General features: G+C 37.5%; 1 protein-coding gene across 1 annotated transcript; it reads left to right on the forward strand.

The window, feature by feature from the left end:
• The first annotated feature begins 6,364 nt into the window (after positions 1-6,364).
• Positions 6,365-19,196, forward strand: LOC108415931 (procathepsin L-like). The gene is made up of 9 exons (XM_037542168.1): positions 6,365-6,388; positions 7,687-7,787; positions 9,000-9,142; positions 10,177-10,371; positions 12,835-13,026; positions 15,200-15,365; positions 16,158-16,263; positions 17,557-17,659; positions 19,008-19,196. Exons 2-8 carry the CDS (start codon positions 7,688-7,690, stop codon positions 17,654-17,656), a joined length of 1,002 nt encoding a protein of 333 aa, XP_037398065.1. The 5' UTR covers positions 6,365-6,388; position 7,687; the 3' UTR covers positions 17,657-17,659; positions 19,008-19,196.
• Positions 19,197-19,954: the final 758 nt, after the last annotated feature.

The following is a 19,954-nucleotide window of genomic DNA, read 5'->3' on the forward strand; positions in this document are numbered from 1 at the left end:
TAATAAAGTTGAAATAGTCTACATAATCAGCACAAGTTTGGAATGCTTGGCCCACTCTGAGCAGTAAGGTTTAAGAAATTATATTGTCCACCACAAAGTACAAACATACAGACAGACATTCTTGAGTAAATTATGTTATTTACAATGTCTGCAAAGTGGGACAGCAACATGGCTTGTGTTCTTGCCTTGCTGCATTTTCTCACCCCACAATCAGCTGGAAGAAAGTGTCCCAAGAAGATCAGTGTTGGAGAGACAACAGATCTGGTGAAATTTCACAAGGTTTGTTAAACAATATGATCCTATTCCACATATTGTGGTTCATGCAACATATTTGAAGTAATGGCTTATTGGGAGATCATTTTTTATCATCTTATGTCATCTTTGTATTTCAGTCTTGCCACAGCCTGGAAGATCACCTCACGAGCACTGAAGCAAACTCCTAGCCATATCTTCTGGCCGCAGCTGTAATAAGAGTAATAGTTAACTGAATAGTGTTGTTGTAGCATGAACCTGATTGAGTGTGACACACTGTGCTGTACTGAAGGAATACTAAAGGCAAGTATTACTAGTAAAGAGTTCTGAGAGTCATACAAGTTGTCCCGAACTCCTTTATTTGGTATGATAGTCTGAAATGCAAGAGATAGCATAAAATATGGTGGCAGTGGTATAAAGTGGATTTTACGGCTGAAGAGAGAGAGAGAGAGGAGCACACGCAGAGAAGCGCCAGAGAGCACACTCTCCAGTTTGACTCATCAGAGATTGGTCTGGGAGCAGCACTCATGCAGGCAGGCTAGCCAATAGCCTATGGCAGCAGAGCTCTCACACCCACTGAACGGGGTTATGCACAGAGAGAGAGAATGTTTGGCCATTCTGTTCGGCATGGAAAAATTTCATCAGAATACATATGGCAGGAAAGTGGAAGTGCAGTCTGATGATAAGCCTTTGGAAACCGTTATGAGAAAGCCCTTGTTCAATGCACCAAAAAGATTGCCACGGATGCTACTGAGGCTGCAGAAATATGACATCAGTGTCACATATGTGCCTGGACGACTGAGGCATGTAGCAGACACACTATGGGACACTGCAGGTTCAGTTGAGGCTGAAATTGAGACAACAAAAATGATCCAGTATCTGCCCATATCAGAGGAAAGGCTGCGGAACATTCAGGCTGAAACAGAAAAGGACAAAGTGCTGCAGTCCCTAAAACAGATCATTTTACAGGGATGGCCAAAAGACAAAGCATAAGTGATGGAGGAGATGAAATCTTTCTTTGCCATGCAAGATGAACTTAGTGCGCAACATGGTGTGATATTCAGTGGTGAGCGAGCAGTTATCCCAGTCAGGTTGAAATGTGATCAATTAGGATGTTGCTTGCAATTCTGAAGTTGTTCTGGATTTAGAAGACATTTGATTAAGATATGTCCTCCTACTGCCAATGTGTTTCATGAACCCCCTGCCAACCTTATATATATTATATAGTCCAGCCACCTGAACTGTGTCTTGGAGTAAAGTACACTCACCGGCCACTTTATTGTACCTAATTGTTCAGTTGCTTGTTAACACACATAGCTAATCAACCAATCACATGTCCATAACTCAATGCATTTAGGCATGTAGAGGTGGTCAAGACAACTTGCTGAAGTGCCAACCAAGCATCAGAATGGATAAGAAAGGTGATTTAAGTGACTTTGAAAGGGTTTTTCCACCTCAGTAACTGCTGTGTTTATATATGTCATATGACTGCATGACTCACAGATCACAGCATGTTAAATATCTCTGCACCTTATTCCACCAACTCATGTCCAGAAAGTAGTGCTGTGTCAGTGCTGCACTGTACTGTCTGTTTACTGTGTCTAACGTCTGTTTAATTTGTCATTTAATGTTTCTAGTGTTATTTTTTGTTTGTACACGATGTCTGCACGTTTGCACTTTGTACTTTTTGTTCCTTGTTGCACTGTGTTGTTCCTGGAGGAATGTAATTTCACTCCACTGTGTACTTGTACATAGATGGAATGACAATAAAAGCCTCTTGACATGACTTTAGAAGACATTTCATGGTCCACTATCCAAGGTGTGTTCGAAAAATTGGTCCACTCATTCATATCTGGAGATTTTCAAAAACTGTGTGAAGAACTACAAGAACTTGACAGTATAACTTGCAAGAAAACACCAGTTTGCAGTAGCTTAGCATTGAGAATGCTTGACTTCAAAAGCAGTCCAGTCTGGTCCATTCAAACAAAGTTTACTTGAAACACTCAAATGTAAAGAAGAGATCTCTTCATATCTTCACATTGATTCACAGGCCACTATCAATCTCACAAGTTGAGTAAAGTGTGGAGTTTAATATCGTGTTGGCCTCTTCGTGTTGAATATCGTGTTGGCACAAGCACTGAAGAAAACATGCTGGTGTTCAGCAAAATAATCGCTATCATTTTGCATGATATTATGTTTGTTTTGGTATTGGTTGAGCATGAAACTTGTTTCCATGACCATTTCCATGCTTTCCAAGTAAGTGAAAGCATTCCTAGAAAGCTACTCGTTTTAGAAAGGGATAGATTAAGACATTTCAAACTGTTGCCCAAATATCCTATGGGTGTGATTCACATTTTTATGTTGTGTCAGACAGTTGGATTATTTAACTTGTCAACATTGTTTAATGGAATATACATGGATTTAATCCTTGCTTATTTCCACTGATGAACCCAAAACCTATTTCTACTTGTGTTGTCCAACTGATCAACTCCACTTACCATAGCTACACTTTGTGGTTCTACAATTACAGTCTTTCTGTTTCTCTGAATACTTTGTTAATCCCCTTTACTTTGTTATTTAATGGTCAGGACCACCACAGAGCAGGTACTATGTGGGTGGTGGATCATTGTCAGCACTGTAATGACAGTAACATGGTAATGGTGTGTTTGTGTGTGTTGTGCTGGTATGAGTGGAACAGATACAGCAGTGCTGCTGGAGTGTTTAAACACCTCACCTGGACTGAAAATAGTCCACCAACCAAAAATGTCTAGCCACCAGCCTCCTGTGAGTCCTGATGAAAGGATTGCTGTCACGAGTGGCCCCTCCCAGTCCCCCAAGTGCTTTTTTTTATCTTTTGGTCTTGTCCATGTGCTTCCTTGTTTTGATTCTTCCCTGTTCTGCCCCCTTGTTTCTAGACCCTGCCCTTGATTGTTCTCACCTGTGTCTTGTAACCCTCTTGTTAACCACCTGTGTCTTGTTTATCCTCTTCTAGCATGTAGGCCCTGTGTTTTTCCGTAGTTGTTTTCTGGTCTTTGTATTGTATAGTGTTGTATCTTCTGGCCTCCGTGGTATTTTCTGTTCTCTGTTGGTGTGTTTATCCTGTGTTCCTTTTTGTCATGTCTGTCCCTCGTTCTCACCGTGTTGGCTCTTTAACCTTGGACTGTTTAGACCCTGAGTATGGATTTGTCCCTAATAAAGCTCGCTTCTCTTAGCATATATGTGTCCACCTCATTATCGCTCCCCAGCATTACACTAACAAGCAACAGTGTCATTGCAATTTTGACAGTGATCCACTACCCAAATACCTGCTCTGTGGTGGTCTTCATCATTGATCAAGGAACATGGAAACGGAGCACAACAAAGTATTCAGAGAAACAGACAGTCTGTAATTGTAAAACTATAAAGTGAAACTATATTATAAATGGAACTGATCAAATCCACAGTGAGTATAGAAACAAGATGGTTTGTTGGTGTGATGATGTGAGTATTTAGATTTAAAGACAATCTCATGTTAATGTTCAGCATTATAGTTTTGTAATAGTTTGTCTTGTTAGACATCTTTACATTGAAAATGGTTGTGTGTGGCCTCCACTTGCCTGTATGACCTCCCTACAATGCCTGGGCATGCTCCTGATGAGGTGGTCCTGATGATGGTCTCCTGAGGTCTCTCCTCCCAGACCTGGACTAAAGCATCCGCCAACTCCTGGACAGGCTGTGGTGCAATGTGGCGTTATGGAGCAAGACATGATGTCCCAGATGTGCTCAATCGGATTCAGGTCTGGGGAACGGGCGGGCCAGTCCATAGCTTCAATGCCTTCATCTTGCAGGAACTGCTGATACACTCCAGCCACATGAGGTCTAGCATTGTCCTGCATTAGGAGGAACCCAGGGCCAACCACACCAGCATATGGTCTCACAAGGAGTCTGAGGATCTCATCTCGGTACCTAATGGCAGTCAGGCTACCTCTGGCGAGCACATGGAGGGCTGTGAGGCCCTCCAAAGAAATGCCACCCCACACCATTACTGACCCAATGCCAAACCGGTCATGCTGAAGGATGTTGCAGGCAGCAGATCGCTCTCCACGACGTCTCCAGACTCTGTCACGTCTGTCACATGTGCTCAGTGTGAATCTGCTTTCATCTGTGAAGAACACAGGGCGCCAGTGGCGAATTTGCCAATCCTGGTGTTTTCTGGCAAATGCCAAGCGTCCTGCACGGTGTTGGGCTGTGAGCACAACCCCCATCTGTGGATGTCGGGCCCTTATACCATCCTCATGGAGTCAGTTTCTAACCGTTTGTGCAGACACATGCACATTTGTGGCCTGCTGGAGGTCATTTTGCAGGGCTCTGGCAGTGTTCCTCCTGTTCCTCCTTGCACAAAGGCGGAGGTAGCAGTCCTGCTGCTGGATTGTTGCCCTCCTACGGCCTCCTCCACATCTCCTGGTGTACTGGCCTGTCTCCTGGTAGCACCTCCAGCCTCTGGACATTACGCTGACAGACACAGCAAACCTTCTTGCCACAGCTCGCATTGATGTGCTATCCTGGACGAGCTGCACTACCTGAGCCACTTGTGTGGGTTGTAGAGTCCGTCTCATGCTACCACGAGTGTGAAAATACCACCAACATTCAAAAGTGACCAAAACATCAGCCAGAAAGCAGAAAGGTACTGAGAAGTGGTCTGTGGTCCCCACCTGCAGAACCATTCCCTTATTGAGTGTGTCTTGCTAATTGCCAATAATTTCCACCTGTTGTCTATTCCATTTGCACAACAACATGTGAAATTGATTGTCAATCAGTGTTGCTTCCTAAGTGGACAGTTTGATTTCACAGAAGTTTGATTTACTTGGAGTTATATTGTGTTGTTTAAGTGTTCCCTTTATTTTTTTGAGCAGTGTATATATATATATATATATATATATATATATATATATATATATATATATATATATATATATATATAGGCTCCAGCACCCCCCCGCGACCCTGACGGAGAAGCGGCTTAGAAAACGGATGGATGGATGGATGGATATATATATATATATATATATATATATATATATATATATATATATATAAAACCATATGTAAAGAGGACACAGAAATGCTGCCACCTTCTCTGGGCATGAGCTCATTTAAGATGGACTAAGGCATCGTGTAAGGACTAAGGACTAGTTGGAAACGTGTGAAATTCTTTTAGGAAATCAGTGACTCTGCATTCTCTTGTCTAAATAGGACACGGATATCTGGCTTGTTCTCAGCACATAGTTCAAAAGCCAGCATTCGTGATGGTATGGTGGTGCATTAGTGCACATGGCATAGGTGACTTGCACATCTGAGAAGGCAACATTAATGTTTAATGATATATATACATGTTTTGGCAACATGATAAAGTGAGATGCCTGCAGTCCAGACCTCTCACCACTGAAAACATTTGGATAATTATGAAGCAAAAAATACAACAAAGTAGACCCCGATCTGCCTAGCAGCTAAAATCTAGTATCAAGTAAGAACATGTAAGCATTTCACTTTTAAAATGACCTCAGTTTGCAAATTCTTGCAGTGTTGAAGAATCAGTGGTAAACATGCCCCCATCCCAACTTTTTTGGAATGTGTTGTAATCAAATTTAAAATAGGCATATATTTTTCAAAAAACAAAATGTCTCAGTTTCAACATTTAATATGTTGCCTTTATACTATTTTCAATTAAATATTTGGCTTAAATGATTTGCACATCATTGCATTTTGTTTTATTTTACATTTTGCACAGTGTCCCAACTTTTTTGGAAATGGGTTAAATGTGTTCAGCATTCAGAATTTGTGCTTTTTGTTTTCATATAAAAAATAATGCCTTTTTATTCTCACATATTAATATGTAGTTGATTTGACTTGACCCTTGCAGGACAGGGCGTTTTGTATTGGTTTAGGACCCACTGCTTGCTCATTTTGCAAGATGATCTCGAGAAGTGCGTCTTCTGTTTGTGGTGAGATGTTTGTGATGAGCTATTTCCTGTCATCTTTAACACAAACCTAAGACTCATTGTGGTAGATAAAGTCAGATATAGTCAGAATAAAACCTGGACAGGGCAGATACCTTCATCACACGTAGAGCTTCAGGGCCACAGAACATCACACCCAGGTAAGAGCTGACACACACACCATTAGATACATTCATTAAGTTACACTCAATGGTGGACGAGGTACACAAATCATGAACTTTAAAAAGTTAAGAGTTAAAGTTGAGATATCCAAGGTAAAATATTACTCCAGTAAAAGTAGAAGTTACTCCATTTAGACCTCCACTTGAGTAAAAGTACAAAAGCCTTTGCCTTCAAAAGTACTTAAGTATCAAAAGTAAAAGTAGTAAAAGATTATTTATGACTAATGTCCTATTACTATTTTTGTAACAAGACTCTTTCTTCATGGACTTATTTTAGGTCAAAATACTCCAGCATCACTCTTGGTAAACCAGTCTTTATAGAAATAATTTAATAGAATGTCATTAATTAGTCACTCTGGTGTCTTTTAAAATTATCAAAAGTAGAAAACACTGAAAGCAAACAATTTCCATCAGGTAGAACTGATGGAACTACAAACAAGCAAAGTTTCAGTTTAAGATTTATTTGCAACTTGGTTACAAGTTTAAGTAAAAACTTGCTTTAAACTCTGATTCACAAATGAGTTTCCTTTACTATATTGCATCTGTATGTCTCTGTTCATAAACATGAACTAGTAAAAACAAATTTACTATAAAACGAAATTGTGTTTATTTAAATCCAAAATAAGAACACGTCAGTAATGACAGCATATGTGTACGTATTTCTGTATTGTGGTCTATTTACACAAAGTTTATGTTGAATAGACACTCCTAAAATTTTACACTACTGCACTAACATTGAACCGTATGCTTGCACCAGGTCAAAACAAAGTGCCGCTGTGCCCTGATTGGTCTTCTTGCTTCATGCTTCTTTTGTTTTGACATGTTACGTTTTTATGCCCACATAAGCAAAAAGGAATAACAGATTTCGCAAAATGCAGTAGAGTAAAAAGATATTTGATGGTAAAATATAGTGGAGTGAAAGTAAAAAGTCACCCAAAATGGAAATCAGTAAAGTACAGATACACAAAAAACTACTTAAGCACAGTAATGAATTACACTTACTTAGTTACTGTCCTCCACTGGTTTCACTGATGTAAAAATACTGGTAGCACTAAAATGATAAATGTTAATAAAATAAAATGTTAATGTTCCTAGATTTTGTCTATGTTCTCATTTGTAAACGCTATAATGTTTCCCCTATTGTAATGATCTCCATTCTGTCAAATATGGAAGCACATTTGGAGTATAGAAGTACTCTAAATGTAATTAATTTAATTTGAATTTATTTTATTTGGTTTATTCAATCCACTTTGTGTAACCCTCACTCACTCTCACAGAATGAGGGTTTTGCTCACTGTTGCCGCTCTTGTGGTCGTGGCCGGTGCAGCCAGGGTCTCTCTGGAGGATGTAGAGTTCCATACTTGGAAACTCAAGTTTGGTGAGAAATAATATAACATCTGCTCTTGTAAATATTTTATAGTTTTTCCCATATATACATATATATATATATATATATATATATATATATATATATATATATATATATATATATATATATATATCGCTGCTATTGTAAAAAAACCTTGTATCTCCATTTTTGTTGTTTTTCAGCTGAATTTCAGTATTCTGAAATTGCCTGTCTCTTCCAACAACAGTGATATGTATATATATATATATATATATATATATATATATTATGGCAAGCCAAACAGGAAATATTTAATGAACATGGGATGAACGTTCATTCTATATATATATATCAGTGTTCATTCCATATATATCAATGTTCATTCCATATATATCAGTGTTCATTCTATATATATCAATGCTCATTTTATATATGTCAGTGTTCATTCCATATATATCAATGTTCATTCTATATATATCAATGCTCATTTTATATATATATCAATGTTCATTCCATATATATCAACATTCATTCTATGTATATATCGGTGTTCATTCTATATATATCAATGTTCATTCTATATATATCAATGCTCATTTTATATATATCAATGTTCATTCCATATATATCAACATTCATTCTATATATATCGGTGTTCATTCTATATATATCAATGTTCATTCTATATATATCAACATTCATTTTATATATATCAGTGTTCATTTTATATATATATCAATGCTCATTCTATATATATCAAAGTTAATTTTATATATCAAAGTTCATTTTATATATATCAAAGTTAATTTTATATATATCAATGTTCATAAAATATTTCCTGTTTGGCTTGCCATAATATATATATATATATATATATATATATATATATATATATATATATATATATATATATATATATATATGTATATATATATATATATATACACACACACAAAACTAACCCTAACATTTAAAAATGGCATTTGCTGCACATCTTAATGCACAGTTACTGTTTACTAAGTTAAATTTGAAAATAAAAACAAAAATATTGCCCTAGCAATATTTTGTGTATTATTTTATCATTATGTCAAATTCAGCTTATAAACAGTAACTGTGCACAAAAATGTGCAGAAAAATGCCAGATCTAAATGTATTTGCTGTAGAAGTTGTGTTGAATTATTTAAACTTAGAAAATCAGTAAAAGCATTGAATTTTACCAGGGGTTGTTTCTTTCTCTCTCAGGTAAGAGTTATGGTTCAGAGGAAGAAGAGTCTCAGCGTAAGATGATCTGGCTGGACAATCGTAAGCTGATCCTGGAGCACAACATGCTGGCTGACCAGGGCCTCAAAAGCTACAGACTCGGCATGAACCACTTTGCAGACATGGTGAGATCTCATAATTAGCATAATAGATAGCATAATTAGATAATCTACTCAATATTACATGAATAAATATCTGCTTCTAAATGTAGGTATTGTGATATAAACTGAGTCTGTTCTACAGTTTCTCATTAGGTTGAATGAATAACTGACTCTAAATGTAGGTATTGTGATATAAACTGAGTCTGTTCTACAGTTTCTCATTAGGCTGAATGAATAACTGGCTCTAAATGTAGGTATTGTGATATAAACTGAGTCTGTTCTACAGTTTCTCATTAGGCTGAATGAATAACTGACTCTAAATGTAGGTATTGTGATATAAACTGAGTCTGTTCTACAGTTTCTCATTAGGTTGAATGAATAACTGGCTCTAAATGTAGGTATTGTGATATAAACTGAGTCTGTTCTACAGTTTCTCATTAGGCTGAATGAATAACTGACTCTAAATGTAGGTATTGTGATATAAACTGAGTCTGTTCTACAGTTTCTCATTAGGCTGAATGAATAACTGACTCTAAATGTAGGTATTGTGATATAAACTGAGTCTGTTCTACAGTTTCTCATTAGGCTGAATGAATAACTGGCTCTAAATGTAGGTATTATGATATAAACTGAGTCTGTTCTACAGTTTCTCATTTGGCTGAATGAATAACTGGCTCTAAATGTAGGTATTGTAATATAAACTGAGTCTGTTCTACAGTTTCTCATTAGGCTGAATGAATAACTGACTCTAAATGTAGGTATTGTGATATAAAGTGAGTCTGTTCTACAGTTTCTCATTAGGCTGAATGAATAACTGGCTCTAAATGTAGGTATTATGATATAAAGTGAGTCTGTTCTACAGTTTCTCATTAAGTTGAATAAATAACAGACTAAATATAGAGACTCTGATATAAACTCGATCGTGTTCAAAAGTTTTTCATCAGACTTGACAAAATGCTCAACTTCTTCATACGGATTGTTCTGTAAAGCTGCTTTTTGACAACACCTGTTCTAAAAAGCACTATATAAATAATCTTTGCTTGCTTCCTCTCCACTAGGACAACCTGGAGTACCAGGCCATGTTCAAGGGTTGCCTGAGGTCTTTTAACGGGACCAAGGCTTACAAAACAACTACATTCCTCCAAGAAGTAGGGGGTGCTGCTCTGCCTGGTAGCGTGGATTGGAGGGAAAAGGGCGCCGTGACTGAGGTTAAGAACCAGTTTACCTGTGGCTCCTGCTGGGCCTTCAGTGCGGTGAGTTAAGAAAGAAAAAGAGAAAATTGACTTTTCAGGATTACAGATATCTAAAAATAATTAATAGAATTGGTTAAAAAAAAGTATTAGATGAAAGGCTGCACTGTAAAAAAAAAATCTGTGTAATTTATAAAATACTGGCAGTTGTGGTTGCCAGAATGTCACAATGGCAATGTATAAGACATCATGGTATGTTGTTTTGGCAATATACATTTTAGAGAAGAGTAATTTGCTTTAGAAATAACAGCTATGATATAAACTTGTTCTTGGTCAGCTGTTGTAAAAACAACAGATTTACTGTAAACATAAATACAACCTAGCTTAGTGATAAACACTAGTGATGGGAATTTTGGCTCTGCTGACTAAAGAGCCGTATCTTTTGGCTCCTGAGTGGCAAAGACAAAAAGAAAAAGCAGCATCCCTTGGTGAAAGATTGGCATTCAGAAAAGCCAAGGCCTTCATCTTTGACGGGTTGATCCTGTGTCTCCTTTCTATTATGATCTACCCTGTTTTACAATACACAGTCTATATGCCATCACATGTGTAAGACGTGGGTAGACTGAACACTTGGTCTCCCACCAGCTCAAACTTTACTGCGTTTCCTGTCACTCTTTTTCCTCACCTTTCGAGCGTGTACTCTGTCTGACTATATTGTGTCTCCAGAACAAACTCTCTCCCTCCCTACTGTTTGTGTGTTCACCGTGTTGTGTGTGTTTGTAACCCCTTCCCTCCCCCCTCCTGCTCAGTGAAGACTCACAGACGCCACCACACATCTTGACCAATCACGCTTTAAAAGGAAAAGAAAAATCGGCTCACAATCAGGAGCCGGCTCCTGTCATTCTCTTCAAAGAGCCGGCTCTTACAGCCAGATCGTTCGTGACCGACCCATCACTAATAAACACAGTACAGCGTAATTCAAATAGATTCATCAAGCTCCATATTTTGACAACCGTGAGGTGCCTAGGAACCAATCACATACCACTTGGAAGAGGGGGTCATAGAGTTCCTGACTGTCACTGGAAGATGGCTCCATGCAGCCTGTAAGGAGATGGAGACCCCTGAGCAGAAAGCGTTCTGCGTTTTCCACATTAAAAAGAATAAATCCATCATAACTATGCAGCGTGATTTTCATCGGAAGTAAACCTCTAACCGCTCAGTGTTCGTCATTGGCTTCACAACACTGAATGATCTCTGAAATCGCATTGAAAGAGCCATGACTGCAGTGACACCCAACACCCTAACATGCTCAATCGAGTATGAGATGAATTTGAGTTTGGCGTTGATGTTGTCTGAACAGCTGGAAGAGGTTCATACTGAGCACTTGTGAAATTACATAATAAACTTCATTCTCATATAAACCATTTACAATTTACTGCATTGTTCTGTAGTGATATACAAGTGAAATAAAACATTTTGAATTTGGATTAATATTTTTGAATCGCACTGAATTTTGCAATGTTCAACTTTACATAATTTCATTGCAAAAAATACGTTACAACATAAGGCTTTATAGTTGGTTGGCATTGATTTTACAGTCAACAACTGCTCATGATTAATTACTAGGGATGTGTGATGTCAGAATCATGTTGGTATTGGCTGAGATTGCTTTTGTAGAACTTATTGACACCAGGCCAATGCTTAGATTGCAAACCAATATTTAAAATTCAAAGGCTACTCGAACATGTTGAGCCCCCTTACACCAAACCCAGTCTGACCTGATCCCACCAGAGCTAGACAGAATGGTAGTGACTCACATTCACAAGCTCATTGATCTGACATCCGTTAGCCTTACTATGGACATCTGGATATATGATGTGAGTCCTATGAGTATTCGTATTTCTTAGTTGGTGGCAAATTGTCCTAACTGATCCAAATGTCCTTCCATATTTTTTGTGTCAGTATAGAAGTAGGTTGGTTTTTGCTGAATGGTGAAAATTTTAATACTGTAAACTGAAATGTACATATTAGCAAAATCTGTAATTTGGACAAAAAATTTTTTATTTTAGAATAAAATAGGATACTTGCTTCCCTGTGACATTATAGTATTATCCTTTTAATTTGTGTTTTCTACATATTATGACATCTTTTTAATTTCATTTCTGTTTCTTGCTGTATCTCGATATATATGATTTGTTTTCTACAAATAGTTTTTACAGGATGGCATCAATAAAAATAAACTCAATATGTCAAAACCCTCTTAAACACTAATAACCTCACATATAAACACCAGAGAGAGAGAGAGAGAGAGAGAGACAAACACACATAGTGAGAGAGATAACTGTGTTGAGGTGTGTGAGCACCATTTAATCTCTCTACTTTTAACAGACTTGGACAAAATGTTTTTTTGGACAAACCACTAACCTACAGTGAGAGAGTGTAGCATTAAGAGAGAACATTATTAGAGGTAGAAAATAAACCAAACAATTGTCTCTCTCCCTTCATATCTCCTCTACTTTCTCTCAGACGGGGGCGCTAGAGGGTCAGATGTTCAAGAAGACAGGGACACTGGTGTCCCTCAGTGAACAGCAGCTGGTTGACTGCTCTTTCGGTGTTGGAAACAATGGCTGTGGAGGTGGATGGCTATCACGGGCTTTCCAATATGTGATGCAGAGCGGAGGCCTGCAGACAGAGGAGTCCTATCGTTATGAGAACAAGGTGAGTTTAATGGGTTTATTGGTGAGTGAGTGAGTTATGAGTTGAAGTTGAATAGTCTCAGGGAGTAATGTAGTAGTGTGCTGTATGGGCAAAATTTTAAATCATGGAACAATTAAAAATTCACATATATAAACTGACATTCTGTAATTTTAAAATTAAGGCTTTTTTCTGAGTCTCTTAAAGTTGAAAAAAGACAAGAAAAATAATTATGAATAAGTAAAATCTTAATATATATATATTTCTTTGCTAAATAGTAAAGACAAAAATGGGCAGTATGTAGATTAACCTATATCACTATTGTGTTCTAATACTAACCCCACTCACCTGGTGTTAAATGTTGTTTCAGTTATGAAATTCTATTAGTTAGAAATTTGCCTAAAATTTGACAGCTATTTGTTCAAATTTTCTGTTCCACTTTAAGGGGTACATTCTGGATCCTGATCAGGTATTGAAATATAACTGCTGAAGCATTTGAGGTGAAATAGGAAAGTCAGACAAGACACCAAATTCAGCTTTGTCAAATTTCTTTGTGAAACTCATTTCTATTACATGACTCTATCTCAATAGGAGCTCCCTGTTCTGACGTTGCTAAACATAAGACACTGCTGGAATTTGAAAAGTTAAAATATGAGTTATTCACACTTAAATAACAAATGGTCAACAGCATTTTTCACACACTACATGTACACAGTGTAGCATAACAAAACAATTGTCACGATTGGCCCCTCCCAGTCCTGTCCATGTGCATTTGTTTTGGTATCTGTAGTCCTGCCCCTCGTTTCGTGACTCCGCCCCTGATTGTTTTCAAAATTTTAAATCATGGAACTATTAAAACTTCACATATAAAGGGTTATTTTTTTAGATGTCTCTTAATGTAGAAAAAAGACAAGAAAAGTAACTATAAATGTCCCTCATTTTCCCTTTGTTACTTGAGCCCTGTGTTTGCACTTTGTCTTTGCTGGTCTTTGTATTGGTCTTTGTTTGATGTGTTGGTCTTTGTTAGAACTGTTTGGTTGTTTGTGTTGCTCGTCATGTCTGCACTCCGTTCTGTACATATTGGCTCCTTGACCCTGGACCGTTATGACCCTGATTCTGGATTTGCCCTCAATAAAAGTCGCTTACCTCCGCACATGCGTTCGCTACCTCGCTCCACGTTACAACAATACGCAGTACAAACTATACATAAGGTAGAACTATACACAGTAAAGAACTATATAAAACACAGGACTATGCACAGTGCAGAACAATATACAATATAGAAGTATACACAATACAGAACTATACACAGTGCAGAACTACAAACAATGCAGAGCTAGACATGGTGCAGAACTATATACAGTACAATACTATATACAGTGCAGTACTAGACATGGTACAGAACTACATGCAGTGCAGAACTATACAAAGTACAGAACTGTACACAGTACAGAACTAGACATGGTGCAGAACTATTCAAAGTACAGAACTATGCACAATACAGAACTGTATACAGTGCAGAACTATACACCATACAGAACTATACACAATACTGAACTGTATACAGTGCAGAACTATACACAGTACAGAACTATGCACAATACAGAACTGTATACAATGCAGAACTATACAAAGTACAGAACTATGCACAATACAGAACTGTATACAGTGCAGAACTATACACCATACAGAACTATACACAATACTGAACTGTATACAGTGCAGAACTATACACAGTACAGAACTGTATACAGTGCAGAACTGTACACAATGCAGAACTATACACAGTACAGAACTGTATACAATGCAGAACTATTAACAATACAGAACTATGCACAATACAGAATTATACACAGTACAGATCTGTATACAGTGCTGAACTATACACAATACAGAACTATAGACAGTACAGAACTATACACCATGCAGAACTGTACCTAATACAGAACTGTATACAGTGCAGAACTATACACAATACAGAACTATACACAATACAGAACTGTATACAGTGCCGAACCATACACCATACAGAACTATACACAATACTGAACTGTATACAGTGCAGAACTGTACACAATGCAGAACTATACACAGTACAGAACTGTATATAGTGCAGAACTATATACAATTCAGAACTATCATGCCCATAATACCAGCCATCATGCAGTGTAATCTCTTTGTTCCCATCTCTCCTTAGGAAGGGAAGTGCAGGTTTGATCCAAAGAGAGTGAGTGCTACCTGCCTCAAGTATGAGAAAGTGACCAGAGGAGATGAGGCTAATCTGCAGCATATTGTCGGCTCAGTTGGACCTGTTTCTGTAGGCATAGACACCAGCCGTCGCACTTTCCAGCTCTATGAGTCAGGTAACCTCAGTAACTAGTTGTTTCTATGAGCTGCCTGTGTTATCTGTGTACAAAAGTGAGGAAAGGGAAATTTCTGCATAATTCAGTCACTGAGAGTCAGAGAGGTTTGGTGTAAAATGGTTGATTGTAGAGACTTAGATGTCTTTAAAGTGGTAGTGATAGGAACCAGGGGTCTCCATGACTACAACACAAATATAGACATTTTATTTACTCTCCTTAACTACAAATGAACCTACACGTGTCTTCTGGGTTTTATATAGAATGTTAATTTCCTGCACCATTTCACCATGAATTGATTTTTAAAAATCTTCTTAGAACTATCACAAAACAATATCTCAGACATCAGACAACAAATTCAATAACCATCTCTGTGACTGAACTTTTAGAGGTGGACATCTGGTTCCTATCACCACCACTATGAACAATTCTGACTCTGTACGTTTCTAGAACAGATAATTTCACACCAAACAGCTTTGAATAAGTCTGTTATAACATCTTAACTGTTTATGTAGGAATTGGAATTTTAAGCAGAAAGATATGCTAACAAAATCTTGTTGGGGCAAATCCAGGAATCAAAGATGCAAGCACTAGGACATTCAGATTCAGAAAACTGAATTGCATAGTTGTCATTGGTAGTTCATCTGTCTGCTGCTAAAGATTCAAGATTCAAGATTACTTATTTATTTAGTACTTTTTACAACAAGTGTTGAAAGGTAGCATTTTAAACAAACAAATAAATAAATAAATAAATTTGTTAATATCTGTACATCTTGATGCTCTGATTGATTGTAGGTGTGTATGATGATCAGTACTGCAGTAAAACTGACCTGAATCATGCTGTCCTGGTTGTTGGTTACGGCACTGAAGAGGAACAGGAATACTGGCTGGTCAAGAACAGGTAAAAGGGACAGGCTAGTGAAAACAAAGAAAGTAAAGCATTGAAAAGCAATTGCTAAGTGAATGAACATGGGAGGGGTCATGTGGTCTATACCCTTAAATTTCAACTATCTGTGTGTGGGTGTCTTCAACTGACCATGTACTTCGGGCGTGCTTTCTGTTCAGGCTTGAGTTTATGGTAACACATGCATGTCTCTTTGCTGAGCTGGTAATGGTATCAAGTTTCAAGTTCTTTGTTAAAATCTGGGTGCTCTCTCAGTACCCTTCCTTGTGTAAGTATTAAACACACACACACACACACACACACACAAATACGAAACAACAACAAAAATAACTTTGAGTGTCTTTTTCAGTTGATTACTTTTACCTTTAGTTTTCTGGAACTCTTTCATTTGAAGATGCTGATCTGGTGTTTCTTTTGTTTGGCCTTAGCTCGCCTTTTTGTTTTATCAACTCTTCCATGAGGCTCTCCTTGTAATTTCTGCAGTAGCTCAGCAGTAGCACACTCACGCTATGTTGCGAGGTTGCAAGTTTGAGTTTCACCCAATATAACCTTGCTTTTCTCTTTCTTTCTCCACCATTTTTGAGTCTCTACCGCTCTGCACTTGAGTCCGTCTCTGTGCGTGATCAATGGCTTATTCCATAGCTAGCTGAGTATCTATCTAATGCAGGGGTTTCCTGTTCAAGCCTCATGTGGGATAAGCCAGACACCATGTTACAGTGAATTCTGAATGATTCATGGTAGACGCTGAATAATGAGTCAAAAAGCAATGGATTAACTAAATGTACACAATTTTCCCTTTAGCCCAAATGTAGTCAATCAGCCAAGAGGCTACATGACTAAACGTATACTGCACCAATTAGTATCCTCACACAATTAAATTAATCTATATTGAGTTGTTCAATAATCTTGAACAGACCTGCTTATGTGGTTTCTATCTAAAAATAATGTTGCATTATTAGAAACAGTGGCATATTCAATTTTGTCTGTACTTTAGTCCATGTTTATAGATACCAATGTGCCATAATGTGTCAAAAAACAATTAATGAAGACTATTAGAGATACTGAACAACTCCACACGGTCAAAGAATGATGTTAGCACCATGCTAATTGGGTGAAATTTCCCCGTTGTGGGACTAATAAGGGTCACTTAATCTTAATCTTTAATCTTTAATTATCGGTGCAATCTTGGATGACAGCCTGTTTAAGATTGATAACAAAATATGAAAGTTGCAGTTTAATGGGGTTCACCTTAAAGCAAAATCTCAAATATCTTATTTATTTATTTTGCAGCTGGGGTGTTACATGGGGTGAAGGAGGCTACATCAAGATGTCCAGGAACAAGAATAACCAGTGTGGTATTGCCACAGTTGCTGTCTACCCTGAGGTTTAAAAGGTACAACTTCATTGCAGGGGTTCCATTCTCCATCCACAGAGATCTACACTGTTGGGTTTAGTTCCAGCTGTGTTTTACAGCAGAAAAATAATATTTCAGTGTAGTCATATAATTTCAGAACCATTCATGTGGATTGTTAGCTGGCTTTCATACACTTAAACTCTTTTCCTATCTAGTTTAAGGGTGAAAGCGATAGTATTTCTAGCACATATTGGCACTGATTACTGTAGTTAACATAGCTATAAAAAGGAACAACAAAGGTATCTAAAAACTATAGCTAAGCTTATGCTAATATGTTTGCTAACAGCTGCTGAACTGCAACTAATGTTCAATACTGCAGCAACATATTTGTTAATACTATACACAACTTTACTCATACTTTCCTGAAGTATACAGTTTTCTCCACAGACAAGTTGAAAGATATCCCACAACAATGTGAAAGGCTGATGTCAGATTACAGGAAATGCTGGTTGCAGTTTTTTTGTTGCTATTGACCATGTTAAACCTTCAAAGGTTTTTAGAAACTTTCACGTAAACTTTAGTAATACAAACTGAGTTGTGATCCAAGAATAACCGAATGCATAACTGGCTCTAAATGTAGGTATTGTGATATAAACTGAGTGTACTATTATTAGTACATCCATCCATCCATCCATCCATTTTCTAAGCCGCTTCTCCGTCAGGGTCGCGGGGGGGTGCTGGAGCCTATCCCAGCAGTCTTCGGGCGAAAGGCAGGATACACCCTGGACAGGTCGCCAGTCCATCGCAGGGCAGACAGACAGACACAGACAGTCACTCACACACTCACACCTAGGGGCAATTTAGCATATCCAATTGGCCTGACTGCATGTCTTTGGACTGTGGGAGGAAACCAGAGAACCTGGAGGAAACCCACGCAGACACGGGGAGAGCATGCAAACTCCACACAGAGAGGACCCCGGTCACCCGGTCGGGGAATCGAACCCAGGCCCTCTTTGCTGTGAGGCGACAGCGCTACCCACCAATGCCACCGTGCCGCCCCCATTATTAGTACATATAAACTAAATTTGTTCTACAGTTTCTCATTAGGTTGAATGAATAACTGGCTCTAAATGTAGGTATTGTGATATAAACTGACTTGAAAGCCACAGTAACAATCTATTTAATTCTGAGGGACAAAGAAAGGTTAGAAAATGGTTTTATATAAATGAATTATCACTGTTTTTGGTATATAAAAGCACACCTCACACACCTCATGGAAAGTTATAAATGACAAGAAAATGTATAAGTCCTTTAAAAGTTCAATGAGCCACTTCTAATAAATGTTTTTTTTGTTTGTTTGTTTTTTTTTCTGTTTTTTTTTTTGCAGATGGGAGAATATCAGAGCCTTAGTGAGTATGTTACATCTGAGCAGCAGCTATGGAACATCAACACATCATGAACAGTTCTTTAAAAACTGTCTACAGTTGCTGAATGTCTTTTTTTTACATTTTTGTTTTCCACGTTTCAACTTTTAAATTGAAATCTTTTTAAATTCTCTTCTCAATCATTTATGATATTGTGCAAAGAAAAATATAATAAAAAAAGAACTTTCTGCATTCACAAAAAATGAATATAAACTTCCAGTATTCACTTATTGTCATCTGTCATTTTACATCTAATGTACAATGTGTATTGCAAAAATGTTGGGATAGTAAATAATAGTCTAAGAAAAACAAAAAGCAGTGTTTGGAAAATTCTGTTTGCATTAAATTGAGAAAAGTTCAAATATAGGATTTTTAAAAATTTAGTTGTACCTTAAATATCTGCGCATACAAAAAAAAAGAGCTTTTTTACTACTGTTTACATTCATTACTAATAATTTAGTCAATCTGAAAACATTTCCTCTAAGGTTGAATGGTTTCTTGTAAAATGTCTCTCAAAGTTCGACCGTTTTACGAATCTGAAGTCAGCTTCTTATTCACCAGTTTCTTGTTCGATTTTCCTGTTCCACCTTAAATTGTATCTGAGACTGCATTGCTATGTGACCTGCAGTCTGCACGCCAGTTCTCGGTTGTTTTCAGTCTCAAAGATATTTTTCTGACACAGCAACCCCCCCTCCACTCTCTACAATGAGACCTGAAGTTATAAAATCATTAAAGAAAATAGGTATTACGGCTGTAACATGTGATGCGTGGACATCCATTATCACTGGATCATTTGTTAACATAACAGCGCATTTTATCACAGATGAGTGGCAGCCTGTGTCTCATGTGCTCCAAACAAAAGCAGTAAATGAGAGCCTTGCTTCAATTTGTTTTATTAATAAAAGATATT

The sequence above is a fragment of the Pygocentrus nattereri genome, chromosome 10 (genome assembly GCF_015220715.1).
Source record: "Pygocentrus nattereri isolate fPygNat1 chromosome 10, fPygNat1.pri, whole genome shotgun sequence".
Taxonomy (NCBI): domain Eukaryota; kingdom Metazoa; phylum Chordata; class Actinopteri; order Characiformes; family Serrasalmidae; genus Pygocentrus; species Pygocentrus nattereri.